General features: G+C 44.9%; 1 protein-coding gene across 1 annotated transcript in view; it reads left to right on the forward strand.

Moving 5' to 3' along the window:
- Nucleotides 1-27,297, forward strand: part of ZNF598 (zinc finger protein 598, E3 ubiquitin ligase) — a 50,029-nt gene that overhangs the window by 18,363 nt on the left and 4,369 nt on the right. Inside the window, exons 5-10 of the mRNA XM_033914468.1 lie at nt 150-367; nt 777-894; nt 4,266-4,450; nt 5,527-5,608; nt 6,527-7,299; nt 8,029-8,167. Of these exons, the coding sequence (XP_033770359.1) occupies nt 150-367; nt 777-894; nt 4,266-4,450; nt 5,527-5,608; nt 6,527-7,299; nt 8,029-8,167 (1,515 nt within the window). The remainder of the gene's footprint in view (nt 1-149; nt 368-776; nt 895-4,265; nt 4,451-5,526; nt 5,609-6,526; nt 7,300-8,028; nt 8,168-27,297) is intronic.

Genomic DNA, 27,297 nt, shown 5'->3' on the forward strand with positions numbered 1-27,297 from the left:
ATCTGTAGGATTTGAACCCTGCCTTCTCCTGGTTCTCAGCTTGTTGCTGGGGTTCTTTCAGCAGCCAGAGCAGAGAACATTGGTTTGGTATCCAGGTTATGGGTTGGGATGCTTTTAGAAGGCTGCTTTACTGTTAATTCTTTTTCTAGTGACTATGATTACCTGCGAGAACATTTCCGTGAAACTCATTTCCTTTGTGAAGAGGGTCGTTGTGCTTCTGAGCAGTTCACACATGCTTTTCGAACAGAGATAGACTACAAAGCTCACAAAACATCCTTCCACAGCAAGAACCGGGCTGAGGCCCGGCAGAACCGACAGATTGACCTTCAGTTTAATTACACCCCACGTCATCAGCGGAGGAATGAGGGTGAGTGATAATTTTAGTTTTGAATTAGTATAGCAACTTTAAATGTGTTGTCAAAGTAATACAAAATGTTAGCTGTCTGATATTAGCAGTCACCTGTGGGGAGTGTGTGGCACAGTGGTTAGAGCTACAGCCTCAGCACCCTGAGGTCGCGGGTTCAAACCCACACTGCTCCTTGTGACCCTGGGCAGGTCACTTAATCCCACCATTGCCCCAGGTACATTACATAGATTGTGAGCCCACCAGGACAGATAGAGTACCTGAATGTAAACCACTTAGGCTATAAGTGGTATCTAAATACTAAAATAAATATAAAAATATATATTGAACCATAGAATGATAAACCTTAAAACAATGACATTAACAGAAGACAATATTTGTGTGTGTTTTCAACTGTGGTCATGTGTTGCAGGTGTGGTAAGCAGGGAGGACTTTGAAGAGGTGGACAGATATAACAGACAACAGGGGCGACCAGGCAGAGGAGGATCCCGAGGAGGACAGAACAGGAGAGGAAGCTGGCGGTACAAGAGGTACAAGAGCTCGCTCGCTCGCTCTCTGCCATACAAGCCCTATCGATTGTTTACAGTAGGACAATCGATATTATAAACCTGACACTTTTCTTTTTCATATCCTTTCCTACCAGATAAAAATGGACTGGGTTGAGAGCTAGCAAATACCTCCGACTAGAGCTTCTCACCCCTCCTAAGATCTCAAGATGGTCACAATATTCTGCCTTCCCTTAGGAGCTGCTATTGTCTCCTCTTCCCCCCCTCCTTCTTTCAGGATGAGGGGGCAGTAGTTGTGCATCTATTTTGGAAGGGGGAATTGTTGTCTAGGTGAGGGTGTATCTGAATACATCTGAGGAGCTTTCAGAGTCTATGGTGCATCCAAGGAAACCCCTAATTTGGCAGGGATCTGGAAGTTTTCCAAAACGTTTAGAATATAGGGACTACTCAGTGCGATGTGCCAGGTACAGCATTAAAGGCAGCCAGCATAGTGCCCAAGTTGTACCCTCTGCCCCATAGAAGATCAGAATTTTCTGGTGAGGCTCCCCAGAATGTATAGTTATACCAATGTTATGGAAGCCTATTATGGTCAAAAGTGGGACATTCAGGACCAGAGGTTGGAATCTCTTCTGGAACAGTCTTTCCTCCCCTGTTTCCACTATCTTGGCTCTCCGCAAATCCTAACTCCACCAGATCCACTCAAAAATTCATACTATCATTCCCCTCTTTAAAAGGCATATCCCATACAGGAAAACTTGGAACATCCCTCCTCTTCAAGATCACCGAGCTGTGGAACAGCTTATCTGCCCCTCTTCGGAGTGCAACCTCCCTCCAACGCTTCAGAAAACATTTGAAAACTTGGCTTTTCTCTAAAATGTAACCACTCCCTCCCTCTCCTCTTTGCTTAGTCCCCTCTTTCTTTCCTTTTTACCAAGCCCTTCTTCTTCCCATTGGAGTTCCTTTCTTTAGTAATTCCTGTAAACCGTGTCGAGCTCTACTTCTGTGGAGATGATGCGGTATACAAACTTAAGGTTTAGTTTAGTTTAGTGCAATAGGTGTGCCATTCTGGACAGATGGGTAATCTCCCCATTCTCATGAGCTGTGCAGAAGGAATCCATTCCAGCTTCTCAACATCTCCTTCTTCACCAGAGGGCTCTGCTACCCCCTTCAGTTTTTCCTTTTGAACACGAGCTGGGAGGAGTCTTTCTGATCTGTTTTGTATATTTCATTTCATTCAAGAGGCCAAATTGCTGGCATTCCAGTCCACAGGTTCTAAGAAAGAGGGCCAGATTCTGAAAACGTTGGATGTGAAGAGAGTCCTTCTGCAATATCTTGAGTTCAGGCTGTCTGACCATCTCTTTGTGCTCACCCAGCAGACTCAGTGTGGCACACCAGTGTCCAAGGCTACGATTTCCAAATGGATCCACAGGGCCATTTGTCAACATATGTTGCCCGTGGAAAACAAAACAGTGGAGAGTTCAAGTTTCTGATGTGCAACTTTATTTCAAAACTCTACCTAAGAGTGCAATGGCTCGACACACACGTGTTTCGGCCACCATGGCCTATCTCAGGAGCCTTGCTGTTAACTTTTTCTACTGTGTAGAGCAGTGCATATCCTACAACTAAAAAGTACACTTATAATACTCTTTCATTGCTATGCAGAGTGTCGCATATTGTAAGAAACCATTTCAAAGAAACACTTTTGGATAAGATTCTCGTGAATATCATCAAGAAGATAAAGCTTTATGGCAACGTTTAACGTGTTTGTTATATTTTCAGAGCAGAACAGAGGGATACAGGGAAACTCCCCAAACTATAACTCTGTTCTGTTCTGAAAATATAACAAACATGTTAAACGTTGCCATAAAGCTTTATCTTCTTGATGATATTCACGAGAATCTTATCCAAAAGTGTTTCTATATAAGGCTATTGCCTGCTTTGGTACAAACTAAAGGGGACAACAGAACCCTCTGGTGAATGAGAAGGTGTTGTAAAGCTGGAATGGATTCCTTTAGCATGGCTTGCGACATGGGGGGATTACCTGTCCATCCAGAATGACACACCTGTCTACTAGAAAAGATATTAGCAAGGTAAGAATCTAATTTCTTTTTTGAGGCCTCCAAACTGACCTATGCAGCAGCCTTGTATTCAGGGACCTCTTGAGCTGGGTTCAACAGTTCTGTGAAGCTTGCAAGAGGAGAGATCTTTAGTTTGGAAGTCAGAGCAGCATGTCCTTGTAAGACAGGAAGCCAGAGGAACTGGAGACTGAGAAAGCCATCAGCATTCATTTAGGGGTAGATTGTGCTTCCAACTCCTGCCTAACTTGTAAGGAAAGATTTCTGCATTTCTTGTTGAAGTCCCTTTCTTTTTTTTTTGTTCAATAAATGTTTTTCAAAATAATCAAGAATACCATACAGAGCCAAACATAACAGTAAATTCACGGCACCAGCATACCTACCTAATATACAGCACCAAATTGTAAATCCCCAAAATAACTCATACAACCATGTCTTTTCAAATCCCCCCCCCCCCAACTGTTCACCCCATGTGGATGAGCACCGAGTGTGTTCTTCAGAGCACTCATCCATAATCTACCTGGTCCCCCCCCCACCCAAGTCTTCCCTCACTAGTAAAGTTCAAGGAAATTCAAAGAGTAAAGATCTTATGCCATCTCTCTTTCTCATTCTACAGCTTCACTCAAATATTATTTTAATTTGCCCAATCATGGACCTTAGATTGACATCAGTTTCCTTTTGCAGTTTTTCCTCCCATATATTTCCTCTTTCCTCTGGCTAGCTCAGATACAGTGTTTATAGTATAATAGCAAAATGTTCCTTATTGTCCATACCAGACCAGTTCAGCCAAAGTTCTATTTCTTTGTCTTTTGCTGGTAGGGAGATATAACTCATTCATCTGGACTGGTCTGGTCTGGTAAGACTGAAGGAAAGAAAATGAGCAGGAAAATTTATTTTCCACTTTTTTTTTCTCCTCCTAGTGTATGCACTAACCATTCAGCAGTCCTGTTTTTGAACAGTATAAGAGGTTAATAAAAGGTCATCTTTGATTTATTAATCTCCATTCCTTCAAGTGGATTAACATGGCAACACATTGTGCTCCGCATTGAACATTAAAAGTCAGTTTTGTTATGTTTGAAACAGCTTTTAATTCTTTGTTTTTATCTATGCTGGACTAAAACTGGAATTTTACAGATCACTGCAGGAACTTAATGAGGGAGGGGGCAGAATCTTTGCTAATTTGCTTTTATGCCAGATAAATTCAGGTGTAGGTCTTTTCTAGTACGAGTTGTGTGCAGTATCTGTTTTCACCTAGCATGTGATATCCTGAAGCGGAAAACCAGTAAAACGTGCCTGGCTGAAACCTTTTTACACTCGCAGGGAAGAGGAAGACAGAGAGATTGCAGCAGCTGTGAGGGCATCGGTAGCAGCAAGACGACAAGAGGAAAGGAAACAGGGGGATAATAAAGAAGATGGCAGTAAACCTAGAAGGGATGATGGGAGAGGAGACCCTGAAGAAGGCAGCTCCTCTAAGAAAATGTCCAGACCTCCTCAGGACACTACAGGTTTGCTGCCTCTTGAGATTGATGTGGCTGCTTGGATTCATGGTTTGGGAGTGCTGCTTGGGAGACACTCACTTCCTGCTGTGTACCACAGGAAGAAAAGAAAAGTTAATGAGATAAATACTTAGAAATAAACTACATACACTTGCGCCTTTTTCAAATATTTTTTTTGCTGTAAAAATGAAAGGGATTACAGACAACTGCTCCATGGTGCCTGGACATGGATTTGCTGCTCCCACCTGCTTATTCACGATTTTAAAGCAAAAAAGTCATTTTTATTTTTCGGGCTATTTTAAGCCCTCTAAGTTCCCCCTTAAGCCTTACCTGGCAGTCTAGCGGGTTTTCGGGGCAGGAGCAATCTTCCCACGCTCCTGCCCTGTGTAGATTGCTCATAGGAAATGGCTCGAGAGACTACGGGAGCTCAAGGCAGCCATTTCCTGTGAGCGATCTGCACGGGGCAGGAGCGTGGGAAGATCGCTCCTGCTTGAAAACTCGCTAGACCACCAGGTAAGGCTTAAGGGGAGGCTTTCAGGGCTTAAAATAAGCAGGGGTTAGGGGCAGAACCGGCCCGAATATTATTCACAGTTTTTTAATATTCACGGGCTGGCTCTGCCCCTAACCCCCGCGAAAACGGAGGGAGATCTGTATTTTCTTTTTCCTTTTAGTTAAGGAAAAAGGCATCCAAAAATGTGAAGGCACATTAAAGTATCAAAGTAATGCGAGTTAATGCTAGATGTATGTTCCAAGTAATTGGACCTTTACTATGGAACTCGGTTCCATATTCGATCCGTCTGACCTCTGATTTTTTTAAGCCTATTTTTTCTGACTTGCCGTTTCAAATTTGGTTACTTTGTAATCTTATAATTGCTTGGCTTTTTATTTTAAGACATATGTGTAGGTTATTTATTTTATTCTGGTATTTTAATAATCTGCTATTTTCTGTTTGATTATGCATGTAACATTTTATTGTAATTGTGTATGTAGTTATCTGCGGGCTACAAGCGTAATAAATAAGAATGTCGGCTGCAAAAGTCAGTTGAGGGGTAAGCGCTTCTGAATCTGTGTTTTCTCATTAAAAGCTGCCAAGGAAGTGGAGAAGCCATCAGTTAATGCTGGGACTCAAAGTCAAGAGGATATTCCAGCGTTTGCATCTCTTCCAAGGTATGCAGCAGAATAAATGTTTTATAACACGCATATTGCAAAAGACCAGATAAAGCACCAACAAACAGGGTTCGTTATTTTATTCTTTACTCAGTCCTGTTACATGAGTAAAATTTTGGACTAGTTTTAAAGATTAATGGGTAGGTTCTCTGAGCACAGTTTTAGAATTGGACTGCTTTTGTAGTTGGGTCTAGAGGTAATGAGAAGCAGGACATCTGGTGCTGGCATTAAACTTAATAATTGTCCCTACCTAGAACAACCAACAGGGTCATTTTGGCTCTCATTTAATGGTATTTTAAAATGATGCAAGTTTGTTGTAACTTGTTTTGGGAATTCCATGAAAAGAAGGACTGTTACCTTGAAGAAATAAACTGGGCCTAAAGCACCTCTCTCGGGTGAACTGCTAATCCTTGGTATTGATGCAGTATAGATTTGCTGCTGCTGCTTGGGTTGTCGCTATGGCTCAGGTTTTCATGCAGGCTGTGGGCCTATGTGATGACTGGGTTAGGTATGAGATCTGAAGGAGGAGGAGCCAGCCAAAACCAAGAGCTACTGAGAGACAGCTGTCAGGTTCCCCTTGATGTTGAACGAGAGTAATGGTGCCAAGTAATGCATTTGGAGATGCAGATCTCCCATAAGAGCCATAAAAACACTTCAGAGCAACAAAGCCAAATAAAGGGTTTAAAAAAAGCCACTACTAATATACCTAGCTAGAATTCACTATCAAATTATGTAGCGAGAGATTTACTAGCTGTAGCAAAGAAACTGGGAAGGCCCACAGTCCATTAACAGAGTTGAATAGGGCATTTGTATTTGGGTTGGGTTTGTGATGCATTATAAGATATTTTGAGTAAACTTAAAAGCTGACAAGGTACCAAACAGCTCCACTGTTCTTTATTTTATATACCATTTTTCCAGTTCTGTTGAGCCGGTGTCTGCTAAGTTGAAGGATGAGGATTTCCCAAGCTTGTCCCCTGCAGTCTCCTCAGCGGTCTCCACCGTATCCACAGGACTCTCTCTGTCTTATGCTTCTGCACGAAAATCTTCCGCCTTCCAAGAAGAGGACTTCCCAGCTCTAGTGTCAAAACATAAGCCAAACAAAACCGTTTCCACCGTTATGTCAGCGTGGGCCAATGGGTCCTCCAAAAATATGGTCAAAACGAACCCTTCCAATGGGACCAGTTCAAATCCCCCTGTGAAAAAATCCAGCTCTGCAGGTAGCAAAGTGAGCCACAAGAGCAGTAAAGTGCCCATCTCGGAAGAGGAGGAGGATGAAGAAGGCGGGAAGAGCACTCTGGAGGTGAGGAACACACCCACTATGTTTGACATCTCTTCCCTGCTGACAGCGTCCTCTGCGCAGACTCTTGCAAAAGTTGGAAAGAAAAAGAGGATGGGAACAGAAAAGAAGAGCTGCTTATCCGCTCCGCCAGCTCCAGTGGAAGCTGCTCGCTCCTCTCATAAGGAGAATGTGTTGGAGGCTGGGCGCACACCCACCCCACAAGCCCTTTCGGTTTTGAGCGATAAATCCAATACGGTTGCCAACGGACACACTGAGAAACAGGACACCAGTACCAGTAAATCTAAGGAACCCCCTGGCCTGAGGAAGCCAGTGGGAGTCCACCAGTGCCCGTTACCTGATGAGGACTTTCCAGCTCTTGAAAACCATACCATGTCAAGAATGCCACCCCCAGGTAACGGCTTTATTGCTGATGACCAGTCAATCCTTTTAATAATTAAATGCCTTTCACTAGCTTAGTCATAATTTGATATACTGACCATTGACAAGTATCTGGTCGCTTTACAATCCTAAAATTTAAGTTACAATAAAAGTAAAATGGGGCAATAACATAAAGTATTGGACAAGACATGAACAAAATTGATAAGAGAGGGACGGGGGAAAAGGGAAGATTCAAAATGGGGAGGGGGAAGAATAAGGAGGGAAGCTAAATTTAATGCTATTTCTGGGAGAGCATCCCGTGAAAAAATTGATCCTGTGTAGCCCTCTCAAAGCCTATTATGATCTCTTTATTTTGAATTTCTTGTCCATTGAAATCAAGATTTTACTTTGCGCTTTAGTAATAACTTTCAAGCATTTTGAATGTGTTTATCATATCTTTGCCTCTCCCTTCACCCCCTCCTATGTCTCAGTGATCCATCCTCGTAATACTTTAGCTGAAGATCCCATATCACTTTGGTAGCTGTCTCTTGAACTGTCTCCAGCTTAGCATTTTTTTTTAATCTCATTTTTTGTTTAGAAGGAACCTTAAAAGTCTGGTTTTATGAACAAAGTGCTGTTCTAGTCTTTTTCCTCTCTTCTTAATGATATACAGTAGCTCATTAGAGTGGGCAGACTTGATGGGCTATGGCCCTTTTCTGCCGTCATTTTCTATGTTTCTAATAAACATGTTGCTTTTCTTTAGGATTTACCTCTGTAGTGTCATTAAAGGGTTGCCATCCGCCTCCAGGATTATCAACCTCCCTCAACAATCCTCCTCCTGGCTTTACTACTATTCCACCCAAAAGCATTTCCTCAGGTTCCCCGCTTATACCAGCGAAAGAGTAAGTTTTGTTTCAATGTACTCAGTTTTTTTCAGCATGCATGCTATCGTCGTTGGAAGGGTTGAGCAGAGCCCACTCACCATCGCTCATTAAACCTGTTAAGAACATAAAACATAAGCGTTGCCATACTGGGAAAAGTCCGCAGGTCCATCAAGCCCAGTATTTTGTTTCTAACAGAGGCCAATCCAGATCACAAGTACCTGACAAGATCCCAGAAGAGTAAAACAGATTTTATGTTACTTATCCCATAAATAAGTAGTAGATTTTCACAAGTCCATCTTGCTAATGGCTTATGTACTTTTCTTTTAGGAAGTTATGCAGTCTTATTTTAAACCCCGCTAAGCTAACAGCTTTTACTACATTCTCTGGCAACAAATTCCAGAAATTTATTACACGTTCAGTGAAGATATATTTTCTCTATTTGTTATAAATTTACTACCACTCTCTTTATACATGAGTTAATTTACTAGTCCTGGGGCTCCGGAGGGTGTTTTGAGCATGGTTTGCATTTTGTATGTTGGACATAGTTTGGTTTGCACTTTGTACATTGAAAAACTTTGAGTCTTGTATGGTTTTAGTGTATTCTGTACTGGTTCAGTTTTCGACTCAATAAAAATCATTTGAACATAAATTTACTACTACTTACCCCCGTGACATGTCTCCCGGGGGCAAGAACGAAGGACATCACGGACAGAATAGAGAGGATCCTGGAAGGAGCTGAGACGGAGGAGACATCAGTGATAATCCACGTTGGAACCAACGATGTCAGCAGAAGAAATTACAACAGGACGGCACTAACTGAGCAGTTCAAGACCCTAGGGAGGAAACTGAAGCTGAGGACGAGGAAGATAGCTTTTTCTGAGATCCTGCCAGTACCGAGGGTGGATGCGAGGAGACAGACTGAGCTGCAAGCAATAAATGGATGGCTGAGGAGATGGTGCGAAGAGGAAGGTTTCCACTTTGTAAGGAACTGGACAACTTTTTAGGGGAAGAACAAGCTCTTCAGGAGGGACGGACTGCACCTGAGCACGGCGGGAACAAGAATGCTGGCAAACAACGTCAAGACTGCAATAGATAAGGCTTTAAACTGAGGAGAAGGGGAAAGCCGACAGTCGATCTAACAACAACACATCGGACTAGAGTATCGAACAAAGATACTGAGCGGGGAAATTGTAGAGTAGGACTTCAGGATGGAATACAGTGGTCCAAGGAACAACTGGAACTGGAGAGCAAAAAGAAGAGTAAACAGCAGAAGCTAAAGGGACATGTAAAAGTGGGGAAGCTGGCTGAGGATAAAGGGGACACAACACAGAAGGAGGAAGAACAAAACGAAACTTGAGAGCTGGCAGCCCTAGAGGGGGTCGGCGGGAGCAACAAACCACAAGAGAAACCAGCAAGGAAAACAAACAACCGGGACTACAATTGCTTATACACAAACGCAAGGAGCCTGAGAGCCAAAATGGGAGAACTGGAAGTCATAGCCAACAAGGAGGACCTAGACATAATTGGAATCACAGAGACATGGTGGTCCAAGGAAAACAAATGGGATGTGGTCCTACCGGGGTACAAACTCTATAGGAGGGACAGGACGTACAAGAAGGGTGGAGGAATAGCGTTATATATAAAAGACTCCATTCACTCGACCAGGATGGAAACAGCAGTAAGGGCGGACATTTTGGAATTACTTTGGGTTAAGTTACCAGGAAGAAATGGGGCTGACATTAAACTGGGACTGTACTATCGCCCACCGGGACAGCCGGAAGCCAACGACCAAGATCTGGAGGCTGAATTGAGGCAGGAATGCAAAGGAGGAAGTGTGGTAGTGATGGGGGATTTCAACTACCCTGGGATAGACTGGAGTATTGGACACTCCAACTGCGTGAGGGAAACAAAATTCCTGGAGGCTGTGAGGGACTGTTTCATGGAACAGTTGGTCAAGGACCCAACGCGAGGAGATGCCACTCTCGACCTAATCCTCAACGGGCTAGGGGGACCCGCAAAGGAGGTAGTAGTAATAGCGCCACTGGGAAACAGCGATCACAATATGATCCAGTACAAACTAGAAGCAGGAACATCAAAGGTGAAGAGAACCACATCGACAGCGCTAAACTTCAGAAAAGGGAACTACGACGCTATGAGAAAGATGGTTGGAAAGAAACTCAGAAGCAGCTCAGGGAAGATGGAGATCGTAGAGAAAGCCTGGTCCCTACTCAAGGACACGGTGCACAAAGCACAAAACCTGTACGTCCCCAGGTTTAGGAAAGGGTGCAAAAAGAATCGAGCAAAAAACCCGATGTGGATAACAAACGCAGTGAAAAAGGTGATAAGGGACAAGAAAATATCGTTCAAAAATTGGAAAAGGGACCAAACTGAGGAAAACCAGAAGGAACACAAAAAACAACAAAAGGAATGTCACCGGGTGGTTAAGGAAGCAAAAAAAGAATACGAGGAGAGACTGGCTAGGGAAGAGGGAAACTTCAAACCATTCTTCAAGTACGTGAAGGGGAAGCAACCGGCAAGAGAGGAAGTGGGACCTTTGGATGATGGAAATAAGAAGGGAGTGGTGAGAGAGGGAAAAGAGGTAGCCGACAGGTTAAACAAGTTCTTCTCGTCGGTCTTCACAAGCGAGGATACATCCAATGTTCCAGAACCCGAGGAAATCATAAGTGGGGATCAGGACGAAAAGCTAGAGCAAATAGAGGTAAGCCAAGAGGATATCCTCCGACAGATAGACAGATTAAAGAGTGTCAAATCACCAGGCCCAGATGGAATCCACCCAAGGGTACTAAAAGAACTGAGAAATGAAATAGCGTTTACACTCCAGCAAATCTATAACCTATCCTTAAAAACTGGGAAGATCCCGGAGGACTGGAAAAAAGCGAATGTCACAACTATCTTCAAGAAGGGATCGAGGGGAGACCCAGGAAACTACAGGCCAGTGAGCTTGACCTCTGATCCGGGAAAGATGATGGAATCACTGGTCAAGGACAGCATCTGCGAGCAATTGGAAAGCAATGGACAGCTGAGGGCGAGCCAGCACGGCTTCAGCAAAGGAAGGTCGTGCCTTACAAACTTACTGCACTTCTTCGAAGGGATAAACAGCCAGATGGACAAAGGGGAATCCATTGACATCATTTACCTTGACTTCCAAAAAGTCTTCGACAAGGTACCCCATGAACGGCTGCTTAAAAAGTTGTGGAACCACAGGGTGGAAGGGGATGTCTACCGATGGATTAAACACTGGTTGGAGGGCAGGAAACAGAGGGTTGGAGTAAAGGGCCAATACTCTGACTGGCAAAGGGTCACGAGCGGAGTTCCGCAGGGGTCGGTACTGGGACCACTCCTGTTCAATATATTTATAAATGACCTGAAGACGGGGACAAATTGTGAGGTTATAAAATTTGCAGATGACCCCAAACTCTGCAGCAGGGTTAGAACCACAGAAGACTGTGAGGACCTCCAAAGGGACCTAACGAAACTGGAAAAATGGGCAAAAAAGTGGCAAATGAGCTTTAACGTAGAGAAATGCAAGGTCATGCATGTAGGGAAAAAGAACCCGATATTCAGCTACAAAATGGGGAAATCATTGCTAGGGGTAAGTAACCTTGAAAGAGACCTGGGTGTGTTGGTGGATACAACACTGAAGGCATCGGCACAATGTGCGGCAGCCTCAAAGAAAGCAAACAGAATGTTGGGCATCATCAAAAGTGGTATCACAACCAGGACGAAGGAAGTCATCATGCCACTGTATCGTGCAATGGTGCGCCCCCATCTGGAGTACTGTGTCCAGTACTGGTCACTGTACCTCAAGAAAGACATGGCAATACTTGAGGGAGTCCAGAGAAGAGCAACTAAATTGGTAAGAGGTATGGAAAACCTTTCATACACTGATAGGTTAGATAAGCTGGGGCTTTTCTCCCTGGAAAAGCGGAGACTTAGAGGAGACATGATAGAAACCTTCAAAATCTTGAAAGGCATAGAGAAGGTAGACAGGGACAGATTCTTCAGAGTGAGGGGAGCCACAAATACAACGGGGCACTCAGAGAAATTCAAAGGGGACAGGTTTAGAACAAATGCTAGGAAGTTCTTCTTTACTCAGAGGGTGGTGGACACATGGAAAGTGCTCCCGGAGGCTATGGTAGGGCAGGGCACGCTACAGGGGTTCAAAGAAGGTTTGGATAAATACCTACAGGACAAGGGGATTGAGGGGTACAGATAGACATAGAGATAGGTACAGGAAAGACAGGGACACTTAACAGGTCATGGACCTGATGGGCCGCCGCGGGTGCGGGCTGCTGGGTGCGATGGACCTCTGGTCTGACCCGGCGGAGGCAACTCTTATGTTCTTATGTTCCCTTCATTCCATGCTCCCTAGTCCTTGTACTTTTGGAAAGAGTAAACAAGCAATTCGCATCTACTCATTGCACTCTGCTCAGTACTTTATAGACCTCTCTCGTATCTCCCCTGAGCTGTCTCTTCTCCAAGCTAAAGAGTCTTAGCTGCTTTAGCCTTTTCTCATAGGGAAGTTGTCCATTTCCGTTTCTCTGTACATTTTCTAATTGTACTGTATCTTTTACTGAGATGTGGTGACCAGAATTACACACAGTATTGGGTGCAGCCATACCAGGGAGTAATTCAGAGGCATTATAATAATTTCAGGTATCCCAGGACAAGCAGGCAGCATATTCTTAACGCATAAGTGACGTCACCGACGGAGCCCTGGTACGGACACTTTTAACTAGAAAGTTCTAGTTGGCCACACCGCGCATGCGCGAGTGCCTTCCCGCCCGACGGAGGAGTGCGTGGTCCCCAGTTTCTTCGTTTCCGCGGAGCGAAGAAGACGCATGTGTTTTCAACGGCCGTTGAAAAATCAGTTTCTGCCTTCCCGCTCGCGTAATTTTTCGTTTTTCTTCTATTTTTTCCCTTCGGATTACTTTACTTCTATTTAAAAAAAAAAACAAAAAAAACTCGTCGAGTTTTCTTTATTTTTTCAGGCCGGCCTCGGCGGGGCCTGTTGCCACCATACAGGCCTCCGGCTTCGATTTTGCGGAGGCCGTGTTTCCCTTCATGCCCCCTCAACCGGGCTTTAAGAAGTGCCAGCGGTGTGCACGCCCGATCTCTCTCACCGACCCGCACAATTGGTGCCTGCAGTGCTTGGGTCCGGAGCATCAGGCTGACACCTGCACCCGCTGTGCTACTCTTAAAAAGCGCACATTGAAAAATAGGCAGATCCAGCAAAATATTCTCTTCGGTACCGGATCTGCCATGGAACCTGCCGCGACGTCGTCGGCACCGACTACTTCGACGCCACCGGATCCTTCTTCGGGGTCGCTGGCCCCAGGTAAGCTGGCTAAGAAGCCTTCCACTTCCCTTGAGCGCCCTCCTGCCACGGCTGCGACGCCGGTCCTCCCGGCATCGCACCGACCCCGCAAACGCTCCGCTCCGATATCGGTGAGTGCCTCGTCATCAGCCTCCTCATCGCCGGAGCGTAGAGCAGAACCTATGGTACCGAAGAAGAAAAAAGCGGTACCGGTGCCTCCCCTGGACGACCGCATTGCGGCCATACTCCAAGCCCAATTACAAGAACAGCTGCAGCAACAACTCCAGCAACTGTTGCCGGCAATGTTGGCCCCACACCTTCCGGTACCGAACCGGTCCGAGCCTCGCACGATCCCATCGGTGTCGATCCCCTCGGTACCGCTTAACACTTCCATGCCGGTACTCTCGGCTGAACCACACCGTTCCCAACCTATGGTGCAGGCCCGCTCTGATACCGACCCTTCCCGGTACCAGGAATGACACCGGTCTTCCTCTCCCGGTACCGCCTCAGTATGCTCCGGCAAGTCTCTCTCCAAGACCCGCCATGCCGAGCCCTCCACACCGATGTCCCGCCGTGCGCACCCCGACATCAGGGACCCGGACTTATGGGAAGAATCCCTGCACAGTACCGAGGAAGACGCTTCGTCAACAGACGAGGAACCCTCGGTGGCTGATACCGGTTCAAAACCCGAACAGTCCTCTTTCACCAAATTCCTCAGGGAGATGTCGACGGCTCTTTCCATTCCCTTAGAGTCCGACTCTAAAAAGTCCCAGGCTTTTCTCGATGCCCTAGACTTTGAGCAACCTCCCAAGGAATTTCTTAAGTTACCCGTCCACGACATCCTACGGGAAACTTTTTATAAAAACTGGGAGAACCCCCTCACTGTCCCCGGGGCCCCTCGCAAACTGGATAGCTTGTACCGGGTCATTCCAATCCCAGGGTTTGACAAGCCTCAATTGCCCCATGAATCTCTCCTGATAGAGTCCACCTTGAAGAAAACTCAGGGCTCCAGTGTCTATGCCTCCACCCCTCCTGGCAGAGAGGGAAAAACTATGGATAAGTTTGGCAAGCGCCTCTTCCAGAATGCGATGCTGGCCAACAGGGCAAATAATTACACCTTTCACTTCTCCTTCTACATGAAGCATCTGGTGCAACAACTCTCCTCCTTACAGAAATACATTCCTGAACGTAAGGTCCCCCTCTTCCAACAGCAAATTTCCAGTCTGCTCCAACTCCAGAAATTCATGGTTCGCTCCATTTATGACTCGTTTGAGCTAACCTCTCGAGCATCTGCCATGGCTGTTGCCATGCGGCGTCTGGCCTGGCTGAGGGTTTCTGACCTCGACATTAACCACCAAGACCGCCTGGCTAACGCACCTTGTCTTGGTGACGAACTCTTCGGGGAGTCCCTGGACTCAACAACCCAGAAACTCTCGGCACACGAGACCAGGTGGGATACTCTGGTGAAACCTAAAAAGAAGACTCTGCCTGCTCGCCCCTACAGACAGCAGTCTTCCTACCAGCGCAGGTTCTCGGCCAGACCTCTTAACCCACCGCCTCAGCAACCTCGCAGACCTCGTCACCAGCATCAATCTCAGGCTCGCTCCCAGTCTCACCAACCTGCCAAGCCTCTTCCTCCGTCAAAACCATCTCAACCCTTTTGACTCTTTTCTCCAGGACATAGACAAGTCTCCCACCATCATTGCCTCTTCCTCAGCCTATCGGAGGACACCTCCATCTTTTCCTCAGCCGTTGGGAGGTCATCACATCAGACCAGTGGGTCCTCAACATCATTCGCCACGGCTACTCTCTCAACTTTCAGACTCTTCCACCAGACAGTCCCCCAAAGAGTCTGCTTTCCGCTCCTCCCAATCCTCCCTCCTCCTGAGAGAGGTCCACTCCCTCCTTCTTCTCAACGCCATCGAAGAGGTACCCTCAGACCAAAGGGGTCAGGGATTCTACTCCCGCTACTTCCTGGTTCCCAAGAAGACAGGAGACCTCCGTCCCATCCTCGATCTCCGGGACCTCAACAAGTGTCTGGTCAAGGAAAAGTTCAGAATGCTCTCCCTTGCCACGCTTTACCCTCTTCTCTCGCAACACGACTGGCTATGTTCCCTAGACCTCAAAGAGGCCTACACTCACATTCCAATCCATCCGACTTCAAGTCGCTACCTCCGATTTCAGATACAGCACCACCACTATCAGTACAAAGTGCTACCCTTTGGCCTCGCATCATCGCCCAGGGTGTTCACCAAGTGCCTTATTGTGGTGGCGGCCTTTCTCAGGTCTCACAACCTCCACGTGTTCCCCTACTTGGACGATTGGTTGGTGAAAGCACCTACGTCTCCGCTTGTGCTACAAGCCACTCAGCACACCATATCCTTCCTCCATCTCCTGGGGTTCGAGATCAACTACCCCAAGTCACATCTGCTTCCCACACAGCGACTTCAGTTCATTGGAGCCGTTCTCGACACCACTCTGATGAGGGCGTTTCTCCCCTCCGACCGCCAACGGACCCTGCTCCACCTCTGCCGTCAGGTGCTTCTTCATCACTCCATTCCAGCTCGGCAGATGATGGTCCTCCTGGGCCACATGGCCTCGACGTTCCATGTGCTTCCTCTGGCGCGGCTCCACCTCAGGACACCTCAGTGGACTCTGGCCAACCAATGGTCACAGACCATGGATCCTCTTTCTCATCCCATCTCTGTGACATCATCTCTTCAGCAGTCTCTTCAATGGTGGTTGAACTCCTCCAATCTTTCCAGGGTCTACTCTTTCATCTACCCCCTCACTCCATGATCATAACCACAGATGCCTCCCCCTATGCATGGGGAGCTCACCTGGGAGATCTTCGAACTCAGGGACTCTGGACCCATCAGGAGCGTCAACATCACATCAATTTCCTGGAACTCAGGGCCATGTTCTATGCTCTCAAGGCCTTCCAGCACCTTCTCTACCCTCAGGTTCTTCTCCTGTACACAGACAACCAAGTCGCCATGTACTACATAAACAAGCAAGGCGGCACCGGATCTCCCCTCCTCTCTCAGGAGGCCATCCGCATCTGGACCTGGGCCACGGCCCACAGTCTCTTCCTCAAGGCTGTCTATATCCAGGGCGAACAGAACTCCCTGGCCGACAATCTCAGCCGCATCCTTCAACCTCACGAGTGAACCCTGGATCCTCCCACACTCCGCTCCATCTTCGCTCGGTGGGGCACTCCTCAGGTGGACCTCTTTGCAGCTCCTCACAACCATCAGCTGCCCCATTTCTGTTCCAGACTCTTCTCGCCTCATCGTCTGGCCCCGGATGCATTCCTCCTCAACTGGACGGATCGGTTCCTCTATGCCTTTCCTCCACTGCCTCTGATGTTGCGGACGTTATTCAAACTCCGCAGGGACAGAGCCTCCATGATTCTCATCGCCCCTCGGTGGCCTCGCCAACACTGGTTCTCCCTCCTGAAAGAGTAGACCCTGGAAAGATTGGAGGAGTTCAACCACCATTGAAGAGACTGCTGAAGAGATGATGGGCAGACTTGTACGGTCTGTGTCTGTGTATGGCCGTTTGGAGGAGGATGGGCAGGGGAGGGCTTCAATGGCTGGGAGGGTGTAGATGGGCTGGAGTAAGTCTTAACAGAGATTTCGGCAGTTGGAACCCAAGCACAGTACCGGGTAAAGCTTTGGATTCTCGCCCAGAAATAGCTGAAAAGAAAAAAAAAAAAAAATTTAAATTGAATCAGGTTGGGCAGACTGGATGGACCATTTGGGTCTTTATCAAGTTTCAAGTTTATTAAAATTTGATGGTTCGCCTATTAAATCTAAGCGAATTACATAATAAAAGAATTATAGTATAGAACAATAAAACAAGTTATTTTACATTAACAATTTTCAAGGTGCTACGACAGATTGACAATACAGACGAACTGTGAAACATTAGGAAAGAACATTAAGGGATAATAGTTACAAATTGTAGTTTCCTCGAGGGAAGAAAGGGGTATGATGTGGGTAGGAACAAACGAGTGGGTTGGGGAGGATGTGTGTGAAAGTATTGATTGTTTACAAGTACTCCAAAAAGTTGTTCTAAAGATTAAATGAGGATTTGAAGAGGTAAGTTTTTAGATTAGTTTTAAATAAATTGAGGTCTTTAATGTTTCTGATATATAGGGGGAGGGTATTCCAGATAAGAGGAGCCATATCTGCCGTCATCTACTATGTTACTATCCTGCTCCAGCTCAGCTCCAGGGATCCCATTCCTCTCCCTGTGTTTCCTACTCTACTTACACAGCAGCATCAGTCTCTACTGTATCCCAATCTGTCCTCGCTCCACTTGACAGCTTGGTTTCTCTCGGCCTGACCTCTCCAAACAATCTGTCTCAGCCTGTCCGTCGTATTTTGAATGCCTCCAGGAAACCAGCCACCCTCCAATGTTACCATCAGAAGTGGACCCGGTTCTCCTCTTGGTGTCTACTACATCACCACGATCCCACCTCATTGGCGGTGGAAACTGTACTGGACTATTTGCTCTCTCTGTCCGATGCTGGCCTCAAGTCTACCTCAATCAGAGTCCACCTCAGTGCCATCAATGCGTTTCATGAGCCTATCCTCGGAAAACCTCTCACGGCTCATCCCCTGGTTTCCCGGTTCATGAGAGGCCTCTTCAATGTCAAACCACCTCTGAAGCCTCCTCCGGTCGTCTGGGACCTGAATGTGGTTCTATCAGCCCTCATGAAACCTCCCTTTGAGCCTCTTGCCACAACTTCGCTCAAATTTCTTACGTGGAAGGTGCTTTTCCTCATTGCCATCACCTCTGCCAGGAGGGGTTAGTGAGCTGCATGCACTGGTTGCCGATCCACCTTTCACTGTTTTTCACCATTACAAGGTGGTTCTGCGTACCCATCCTAAATTCCTTCCCAAAGTGGTATCAGACTTCCACCTCAACCAGTCCATTGTGTTGCCTGTCTTTTTCCCTAAGCCCCATTCTCATCCTGGGGAACAGGCATTGCACGCGCTGGACTGTAAGCGTGCCCTCGCTTACTACCTTGACCGTACCAGGGCTCACCGCTCGTCCCCTCAGCTCTTTCTGTCCTTCGACCCTAACCGTCTGGGTCGTCCTGTCTCTAAACGGACGCTTTCCAACTGGCTTGCTGCCTGCATTGCGTTCTGTTATGCTCGGGCCGGTCTCTCACTGGAAGGTGCTGTCACGGCCCACAGGGTCAGAGCTAGGGCTGCTTCTGTGGCTTTCCTCCGTTCCACGCCCATCGAGGAAATCTGCAAGGCTGCCACTTGGTCCTCAGTTCACACGTTCACTACTGTCTGGATACCTTCTCCAGACGGGATGGACACTTCGGCCAATCTGTGTTACATAATTTATTTTCCTAATGGCCAACCATCCCTCCTCCCTCTCTGTTCGCTTAGAGGTCACCCATGCGTTAAGAATATGCTGCCTGCTTGTCCTGGGATAAAGCACAGTTACTTACCGTAACAGGTGTTATCCAGGGACAGCAGGCAGATATTCTTACGTCCCACCCTCCTCCCCGGGTTGGCTTCTTAGCTGGCTTATCTTAACTGGGGACCACGCACTCCTCCGTCGGGCGGGAAGGCACTCGCGCATGCGCGGTGCGGCCAACTAGAACTTTCTAGTTAAAAGTGTCCGTACCGGGGCTCCGTCGGTGATGTCACCCATGCGTTAAGAATATCTGCCTGCTGTCCCTGGATAACACCTGTTACGGTAAGTAACTGTGCTTTTTGTTCTCCATTCCTTCTTCGTACCATTCTGTTTTTTTTTTTTTTAGTTGCTGCTGCTGTAACTGAATAGAGGATTTCAGCATATCATAAGAACATAAGAAATGCCTTCACCGAATCAGACCTTTGGTCCATCTAGTCCGGTTACCCGCACACACGGAGGCCAATCTAGGTGTTCCCTGATGAAGACCTTATTTTCCCATATCCCTCAATGTGATTTGCAAGGAGGTGTGCATCCAACTTGCACTTGAATCCCATAATGGAGGTTTCCGTCACCACCTCCTCCAGGAGAGCATTCCAAGCTACTCGCTGTGTAAAACAGAACTTTCTGATATTTGTCCTGGACCTGTCGCCCCTCAATTTCAGTCTATGACCTCTCGTCCGAGTCACATTTGACAACGTCAATAATGATTCTTCTTGCTCTATTTTGTCGAAACATTTTAGTATTTTAAAAGTCTCTATCATAACCCCTCTCAGTCTTCTCTTCCCAAGGGTGAACAAGCTTAGTTTTCCGAGGCGTTCTTTGTAGCTCAAATTTCCCATACCTCTACTAGCTTTGTGGCTCGCCTCTGCACCCTCTCCAGCAGGGTTATATCCTTCTTTAGGTAAGGAGACCAGTGTTGGATACAGTACTCCAGGTGTGGTCTGACCATTGCTCTGTAAAGCGGCATTATGACGTCTGCCGATCTACTCATAATACCCTTCTTTATCATGCCCAACATCCTGTTCGCTTTCTTTGTTGCCGCTGCCCATTGTGCCAATAGCTTCAGGATCCTGTCTATCAGTACCTCCAGGTCCCTTTCTTGTTCGCTCTTGCCCAATGTCACACCTAACATTTTATAATCATGTTCCTTGTTTTTCGTACCCAGATGCATCACTTTGCATTTGTCTATATTAAACTTCATCTGCCACTTTTCCACCCATTTCTCTAGCTGGTTCAGATCTCTCTGGAGTTCTTCAATGTTCTTTTGTGATCCAACTGATCGACATAGTTTCGTGTCATCTGCGAACTTGATTATATTACTCGTCGTTTCCTCCTCCAGGTCATTTATGAATATGTTGAATAATATTGGTCCAAGAACCGAGCCCTGGGGCACACCGCTTGTCACCTTTTCCCAGTCCGAGAACTTCCCATTTATGCCTACCCTCTGCAATCTGTTCTCCAGCCAATTTCCTTTCCATCTTAGTATATCCCCTTCAATCCCATGGCTTTGTAGTTTCCTCAGAAGCCTAGCATGTGGAACCTTGTCGAACGCCTTCTGGAAGTCCAAGTATATTATATCCACCGGGTCTCCGCTATCAGCAATGCCACACAAATCCTTTTCCTGGGTGCTGACTCCTAATGGGGAACTTTGCATTATGTAGCTGTAGTTTGGTTCCTCTTCCAATATCCACCATTGGAGAGAGTGACAAAGATCTGAGGTGACTTGAATCGGAGCAGACAGATGTACTGTGGTTTGAGACCTATTGGGTCATTGGGGTCCATTGTGGAACTCTGAGGTGAAAATGTGCTAATGGAGTAATGTGTACCGTCGATGCCATGTGACTTGAGAAGGCATAATATCTGATGTATGGATCGCATCAAAGGATGGAGACTGTCTGACACAGGTGAATGAGATTGTCTACTCTCTGCTTCAGTAGAAAAGCTTGTACCTGAGTAGTATCCAAGAGAGTCCGGCATCTGAGAAGGGTGCAGATGTGACATTTGGTAGTTGATGACAAACCTAAGAAGCTCCAGGAGATGAATTGCTGCGTTGATGGCATGCTGAGCTGTTTGCAGTGATGAAGTCATCTAAGTAGGGAAATATATGAAACCCCCATGTGCGAAGGGCTGCCACCACTACCACTAGGCATTTCATTAAGACATGAGGGAACAAAGCCAGTCCGAATGGCAAGACTTTGTATTGATGAAAATGTGGAGATCCAATGTGAAAGTGAAGATACTTTCTGTGAGCAGATAGGATGGATATTTGAGTGCAGGCCTCTTTGAGATCTAGAGAAAAGCCAATACTTTTTTCAGAAGAGGTTGCAGGGTTCCCAGGGAGACCATGTGAAACTTCTCCTTCAACAAACATTTGTTTAGGCCCGGATGTTTAGAATAGACCGACGGCCTCCAGTCTTTTTTTGGTGTCAGGAAATACTTCAAGTAGAATTCTTGACCCCTATCCTGTAGAGGAACAGGTTCTATTGCATTTAGCTGAAGAAGAACCGATAATTATTGGCGAGAGATTGGAGAAACTGGGCCTCTTCCCCCTAGAAAAGAGGAGACTGAGAGGGGACATGATCGAACATTCAAAATGCTGAAGGGACTTAGCAGATAAAGACAGGTTGTTCACCTTCTCCAAGGCAGAGAGAACGAGAGGGCACTCTCTAAAGTTAAAAGGGGATAGATTCCGTACAAATGTAAGGAAGTTCTGCTTCACCCAGAGAGTGGTAGAAAACTGGAACGCTCTTCTAGAGTCTGTTATAGGGGAAAACACCCTCCAGGGATTCAAGACAAAGTTGGACAAGTTCCTGCTAAACCGGAACATATGCAGTTGAGACTGGACTCATTTAGAGCACTGGTCTTTGACCAAAGGGCTGCCTTGTGAGCGGACTGCTGGGCACGATGGACCACTGGTCTGACCCAGCAGCGGCAATTCTTATGTTCTGGAGGGAGTTGAACGGAGACTTTCAGTGGATGGTTTGAAGGTTTTCTAATCAAGTGTAAGGTGTAGCCTTGAATGACGACTTGAAGCACTCACTGATCTGTTGTGATGAGTTCAACATTGATAGAAGTAATCTGCCTCTGATGGGAAGATTAGAAGGAAGAAGCAGGGAAATGTTGGCAGTGCACTCTAGAAAGGAATCAAAAGGATGACTTCTGTTTGGATTGGGATTGAGGTTGCGACTTGTGTCCTTTGTTGCCTTGCATGGGGGCGCTGAGTAGCTTGGTCTCGATGATGATTAAGATGTCTGATTGTAACGCCGTTTGGTGATATAGTAACTTCTCTGAACAAGGCATAATATCTTCTACATGATGAATTGAGAGGTTTGTGATATAGATAAAGTGGTCATAGTATCTGTTTATATATTGATCTTATCTGCCACCTCTTCAATTTTATCCCCAAACAGGTCATTTCCCTTACAAGGAACATTTGAAAGGTGTTCGTGAACCAAAGTTTCCAGATCAGAAACTAAGCCATGCTAAACAGCACATTCCAATTGCCACTGCAGATGCTCAGGAAGAAACATCAAAGGTTCCTCTAGCCATATACTTTTTCATAGCAAGCAAGTTCCTAGATAATTGTTGAAACTTTGTCTGGAGGGAGGAATTCCTCAAACTCTGGCAGTTGTTTTTAAGGAAAGATTTAAAATAATCGGACTTGTAAAATTGGTAGACCATAGTTCTACTGATGATCATAGATGATTGGAAAATGCATTTGCCAAAAGAGTCCAGTGTCCTGGCTTCTCTGCTTGAAGGAGCAGAAGCGTAAGATCGAGAGCTGGACAAATTTCACAACAAATGAATGATATCAAAGTGTAGTTCTGTCAAAGCCTGGACACATGCGAATTCTCTACATTGTGTCTATCTTTTTAGGAGCTACTTGGACTGATAGGTAATTCCCCCAATTCTTATATAAAGTATCTTTCATGACTATTCTTTAATACATTCATTTGGTGGTACCTCAAAGTCAAGGAGTTCAAAAAGTTCAGAGCAAGGTTTCGCTGTTTCCATTTTGATGGGCAAAGCCTGACTCATCTACCTTTACGAAGCCAGTAAAAAATATACTTTCAGACAGAGAAGGATCAGAGGTATACCTTAGGATTCTTTTGCTGAGCATTCTGGCAAATCCTTGACTGAATGGTTGGAGATATCTGAGTCAGACTCATGGAAGTACTTCTAGGTGAATCAGGGAGTATGTGTTGAGGGGAGTGTTGAATTTGCATCAAAGTTCATTGATGGTCTGACCCTGGAGATAACTCCTCCGCTGATAATGGTGCATGACCTTGTCCTTAACACTTTGATGTATCCTCAGATTGGGATGAGGCAGGCATGGAAGCTGTTAATGCCTGTGAAGACTGCATCTGCAGAAAGCCTGGATGTCCTCCTGGAAAGATGGTACTAGAAGAAATATTGGCATGGAAGCAGTCTTCTGCTGGATGTCGGTGCTTGGGAGACCTCGATATCGAGGTACACCTACTAGGAGACATCAGCTGGATGGAAGGAGTGTGGTCTAGAAGGAAAAGAATGTTTGTACTTCTTAGCTTTCTTACATGCCACATCTCTTGATACGTGAGGCATAGATGAAGAGGAAGTAGCGTCAAGTCTCTGTAAGGAGCCTAACGCTCTCATGTGGTGTCGATGTACTTGGCATCGATGTCAATCCTTGAGTCACAGGAGGCTGGATGTCGGATTCCAAGTCCCCCGCCATGCTTGATGTTGATGTGAATACTGAAAAGTTTTTCAAATTGAAGTTTTGGAGCTTTCAGTGACCTCTCTTGCATGCAGAGACAGAGGTTGCAGTGAATGTCCCAATATTCAGGACCCAGACACTGGGCACACCAGTTATGTGGGTCAAAGCCTGAAATGGTTCGATTACATCAATAACATTTTTTTAAAGGTACTTGGTACCCTTTTTGAGGGGAAAAAGGCAAACTCTTAGGTCAAAGGGTTCAATAGCTTGGGGAAGTTGAGTAACTAGGATGCCAAAAACGGTCAACATTCCCAGAAGGAAAAATGGACTTGGCATGGCTTGAAGGCCAAAAAACAAAAAATTGATTAAAAATGAACAAAATTTGGGTAAAATACTGGAACACAATCAAAACAACAAATTATGAGGAAAAAAACAATGAAAAATAAGTACGGATCTGAAAACGTATCTTTTTTTTAAGATGTCTATTGATTAAGGTATTACTAGGTAGCGCTGCTGGCATCATGCAAAACAGGAAAAATGCTAATGTGCTTACTTCTACTTTTTCTGTTATAAGTTGTACTTCATTTCCTTTGCCCTTCATTTTAATTTAATCATGAAACTGTAATGCGTGCGATTACAGGGCAGACTGGATGGACCATTTAAATTTCCAGTTTATTAAAAATTTTCTATCCCACACCTAGGGGGTTGCCTTCAGGGCGGCTTACAATCTAATGGAATTTGTGCTCTATCCCTGTTTATAACAGGGATGATTAATGATGACGTTTAGACATGTCTTTATTATATGTGATAATCGTAGGGAAACAAGATTTTATGGATGTGATAGTTGTATGCGGTATATAAATTTTTTAATAAATAAAATTCAAAATTTTCTTTTTTATTTCTGGGCCACAGACCTTAGAAGTCCACCCGGTGCTGTCCTTAGGTTCCAACTACTGGAGCTGCCGTCGAAGCTCACTCCTCTGTGGGATTCAGACTGTGAAAATTTGCCCATTCATATTCTAATTAGAGATCCTCTGTGTTAATACTATGTGCTTTTTTGAATTCCATCAGTTTTCCTCTCCACTACCTCTCTCGGGAGAGCATTCTAGGCATCTACCACCCTCTCCGTGAAAAAGAATTTCCTAACATTATTCTATAGTGCTGAAAGGCATACGCAGTGCTGTATATTTAATATTCAAAAGATGGTCCCTGCTCGGAAGAGCTTACAATCTTAAGTTGGACAGACAGGACTTCTCAGGGTTGGGGACTTTCTGGTAGAAGGAATGATAAAATGGGTAGAGGTCTCTGACAGTGAGTGGGAGTTAAGAGTAAAGAAGTGGACTTTTAGCTTGGATGTGAAGACTTGTCAGAGATGGAGCTTGACGTATTGACTCTGGCAGCCTGTTCCAGGCATATGGCATAGCAAGAAAGAAGGGACGGAGTCTGGAGTTAGTGGTGGAGGTGGACATCACCCACTTGTGAGATTATTATGCCTGCTTGTCCTTAGAAAATTAGGTTTTTATTTTTTTATTGTTTGTAATGTTTCCCTCTATTGACCTAATTACCCTTTAAGCCTCCTAATTGGGTCCAAGGCCTGTAAATCGGAGATTAGACCTGAGTTGGGTGGGCAGTAGGGAATTAGCACTAGATGCACTAAAGCTGGCAATCGACTGCTTTAGCAACGATTGCATTTGCCGACCCGATGCACAAAATGGCTCACCGCATGTTTTTCCCCCTCGATTGTACATTTTCTGATCTGACCATGCAAATTAGCTATTTAATATTAAAACCCCCTGCAAACTACCCAAGCGACTGATATGCTAACATCGACTGGCAATGCACAAAAAAAGCTATTAAAATAATAATAATTTATTTATATACCACCCTACCACAAAGTTCTAGGCGGTTTACATACGTTAATAACTTTATACAAACAATGATTAAAAATACAGTACTCTAAATAGTACTAAAATTATACAATAAAAATACTAAAATTATGCTATAAAATTCTATAATTATACAGTAAAATAAGATACAATTTGCTAAAATACAGTGAAAAACCTTGAGAACCTTCTGGCTTTAAGATCTGGAACATCAGTTTATAAATTGAATAGATCTGTTTTTAGTAATTTCCTAAAGGACATACAAGAGTTGGAAATAGTAGTACTTAAACATTGGTCCATTTTACCTGCCTGAAAACCGAGCATTTTATCAAAAAATCTCTTATATCGACAAGGTTGGGTTGGAATAACAAATAAATATTGCCCTCGGGTAATTCTGTTGGGTTTATAACATTCAAAGGATAGAGATAGGTAGGCAGGTGCCATGCCAAACAACACTTTGAAACAAGTACAACCAAATGTAAATAATGTTCTAGCCTCAAAAGGCAACCAATGCAACTCTCTATAAGATGGCGTAATGTGGTCATACTTTTTCAGCCCGAAAATTAGGCGGACCGCAGTATTCTGTATGAGTCTCAATCTCTTTTGCAACTTTTTATAAGATCCCAGATATATTATATTACAATAATCCAGTGTGGACAAAATGGAGGATTGCACCAGTAATATAAATGATGTATTATCAAAAAATTTTCTTATCGTCTGAAGTTTCCACAAGATTATGTAACATTTTTTTTACTAGAGAATTTGTTTAATCTTCCAAAGTTAAATAGTGGTCCAATATAACGCCTAAAATTTTTACCGAATCGGATATTAAAAAGGTTTGGCCATTCAGATGTAATTCTTTTTTTTTTTATATTGTCTGAAGGACTTGCCAGAAAAAATTTTGATTTTTCTGGGTTCAATTTTAGTTTTGCCCTCTTTGTCCATTGTTCAATATAAGTTAGTACTAAAGAAATTTGGTTTTTTATCTCCCCTGTAAAGGCCATAAGTGGGATTATTATAGTAATATCATCTGCATAGATGAAAAATTTGACTCCCAAACTATGCATCAATGTTCCCAATGGGGTTAGATAGATATTAAATAGAGCAGGTGATAGTGGGGAGCCCTGGGGTACCCCACAAGAATTGCTCCAGGAAAAGGAATAACTTTCTTCACTAAATACTTGATAGCGTCTTGTTCTTAAGAAGCCCTCAAACCAGTTCCAAACTTTCCCTGAGATACCTATTGAATCTAAACAGTCCAATAATATCTAGTGATCAAAAGCGCTGCTTAGGTCCAGTTGAACGATCAGTGCACTTGAGCCTTCACTGAATAAACAGTGGAGATAGTTCATCAAAGAAGCGAGTACCGTTTACGTACTATGCCCTGATTGGCAGTCATGAAGAATATTGTGTTTCTCTAAATATTTCACCAGGGTGCAATTAACCATCCCTTCCATAACTTTTGTAAATAACGGAATACTGGCTATAGGTCGATAGTTAATTGATTCTTTGTTATTTTTCAATATAGGCGTGATTAAAATATGATCTAAATCTTTTGGAAATTGACCATTATTTAATAAGCTTGCTGTCCAGTTAAATAGGTCGGCTTTGAAAGCATGTGGGGCAGCTTTAAGTATATTTAAAGGACAATTGTCCAGACGACAGTTCTTTTTTGCATATTTAGCTAATAATGAGCAAAAAGAATTCCAGTCAGGTGGGTCAAAATGTGACCAAAACATATCTGCTCTTATGCCTTGTCTGTTGTTCATTTAATATGTAAGGGAGGTCATTT

The sequence above is a fragment of the Geotrypetes seraphini genome, chromosome 11, assembly GCF_902459505.1.
Source record: "Geotrypetes seraphini chromosome 11, aGeoSer1.1, whole genome shotgun sequence".
NCBI lineage: Eukaryota > Metazoa > Chordata > Amphibia > Gymnophiona > Dermophiidae > Geotrypetes > Geotrypetes seraphini.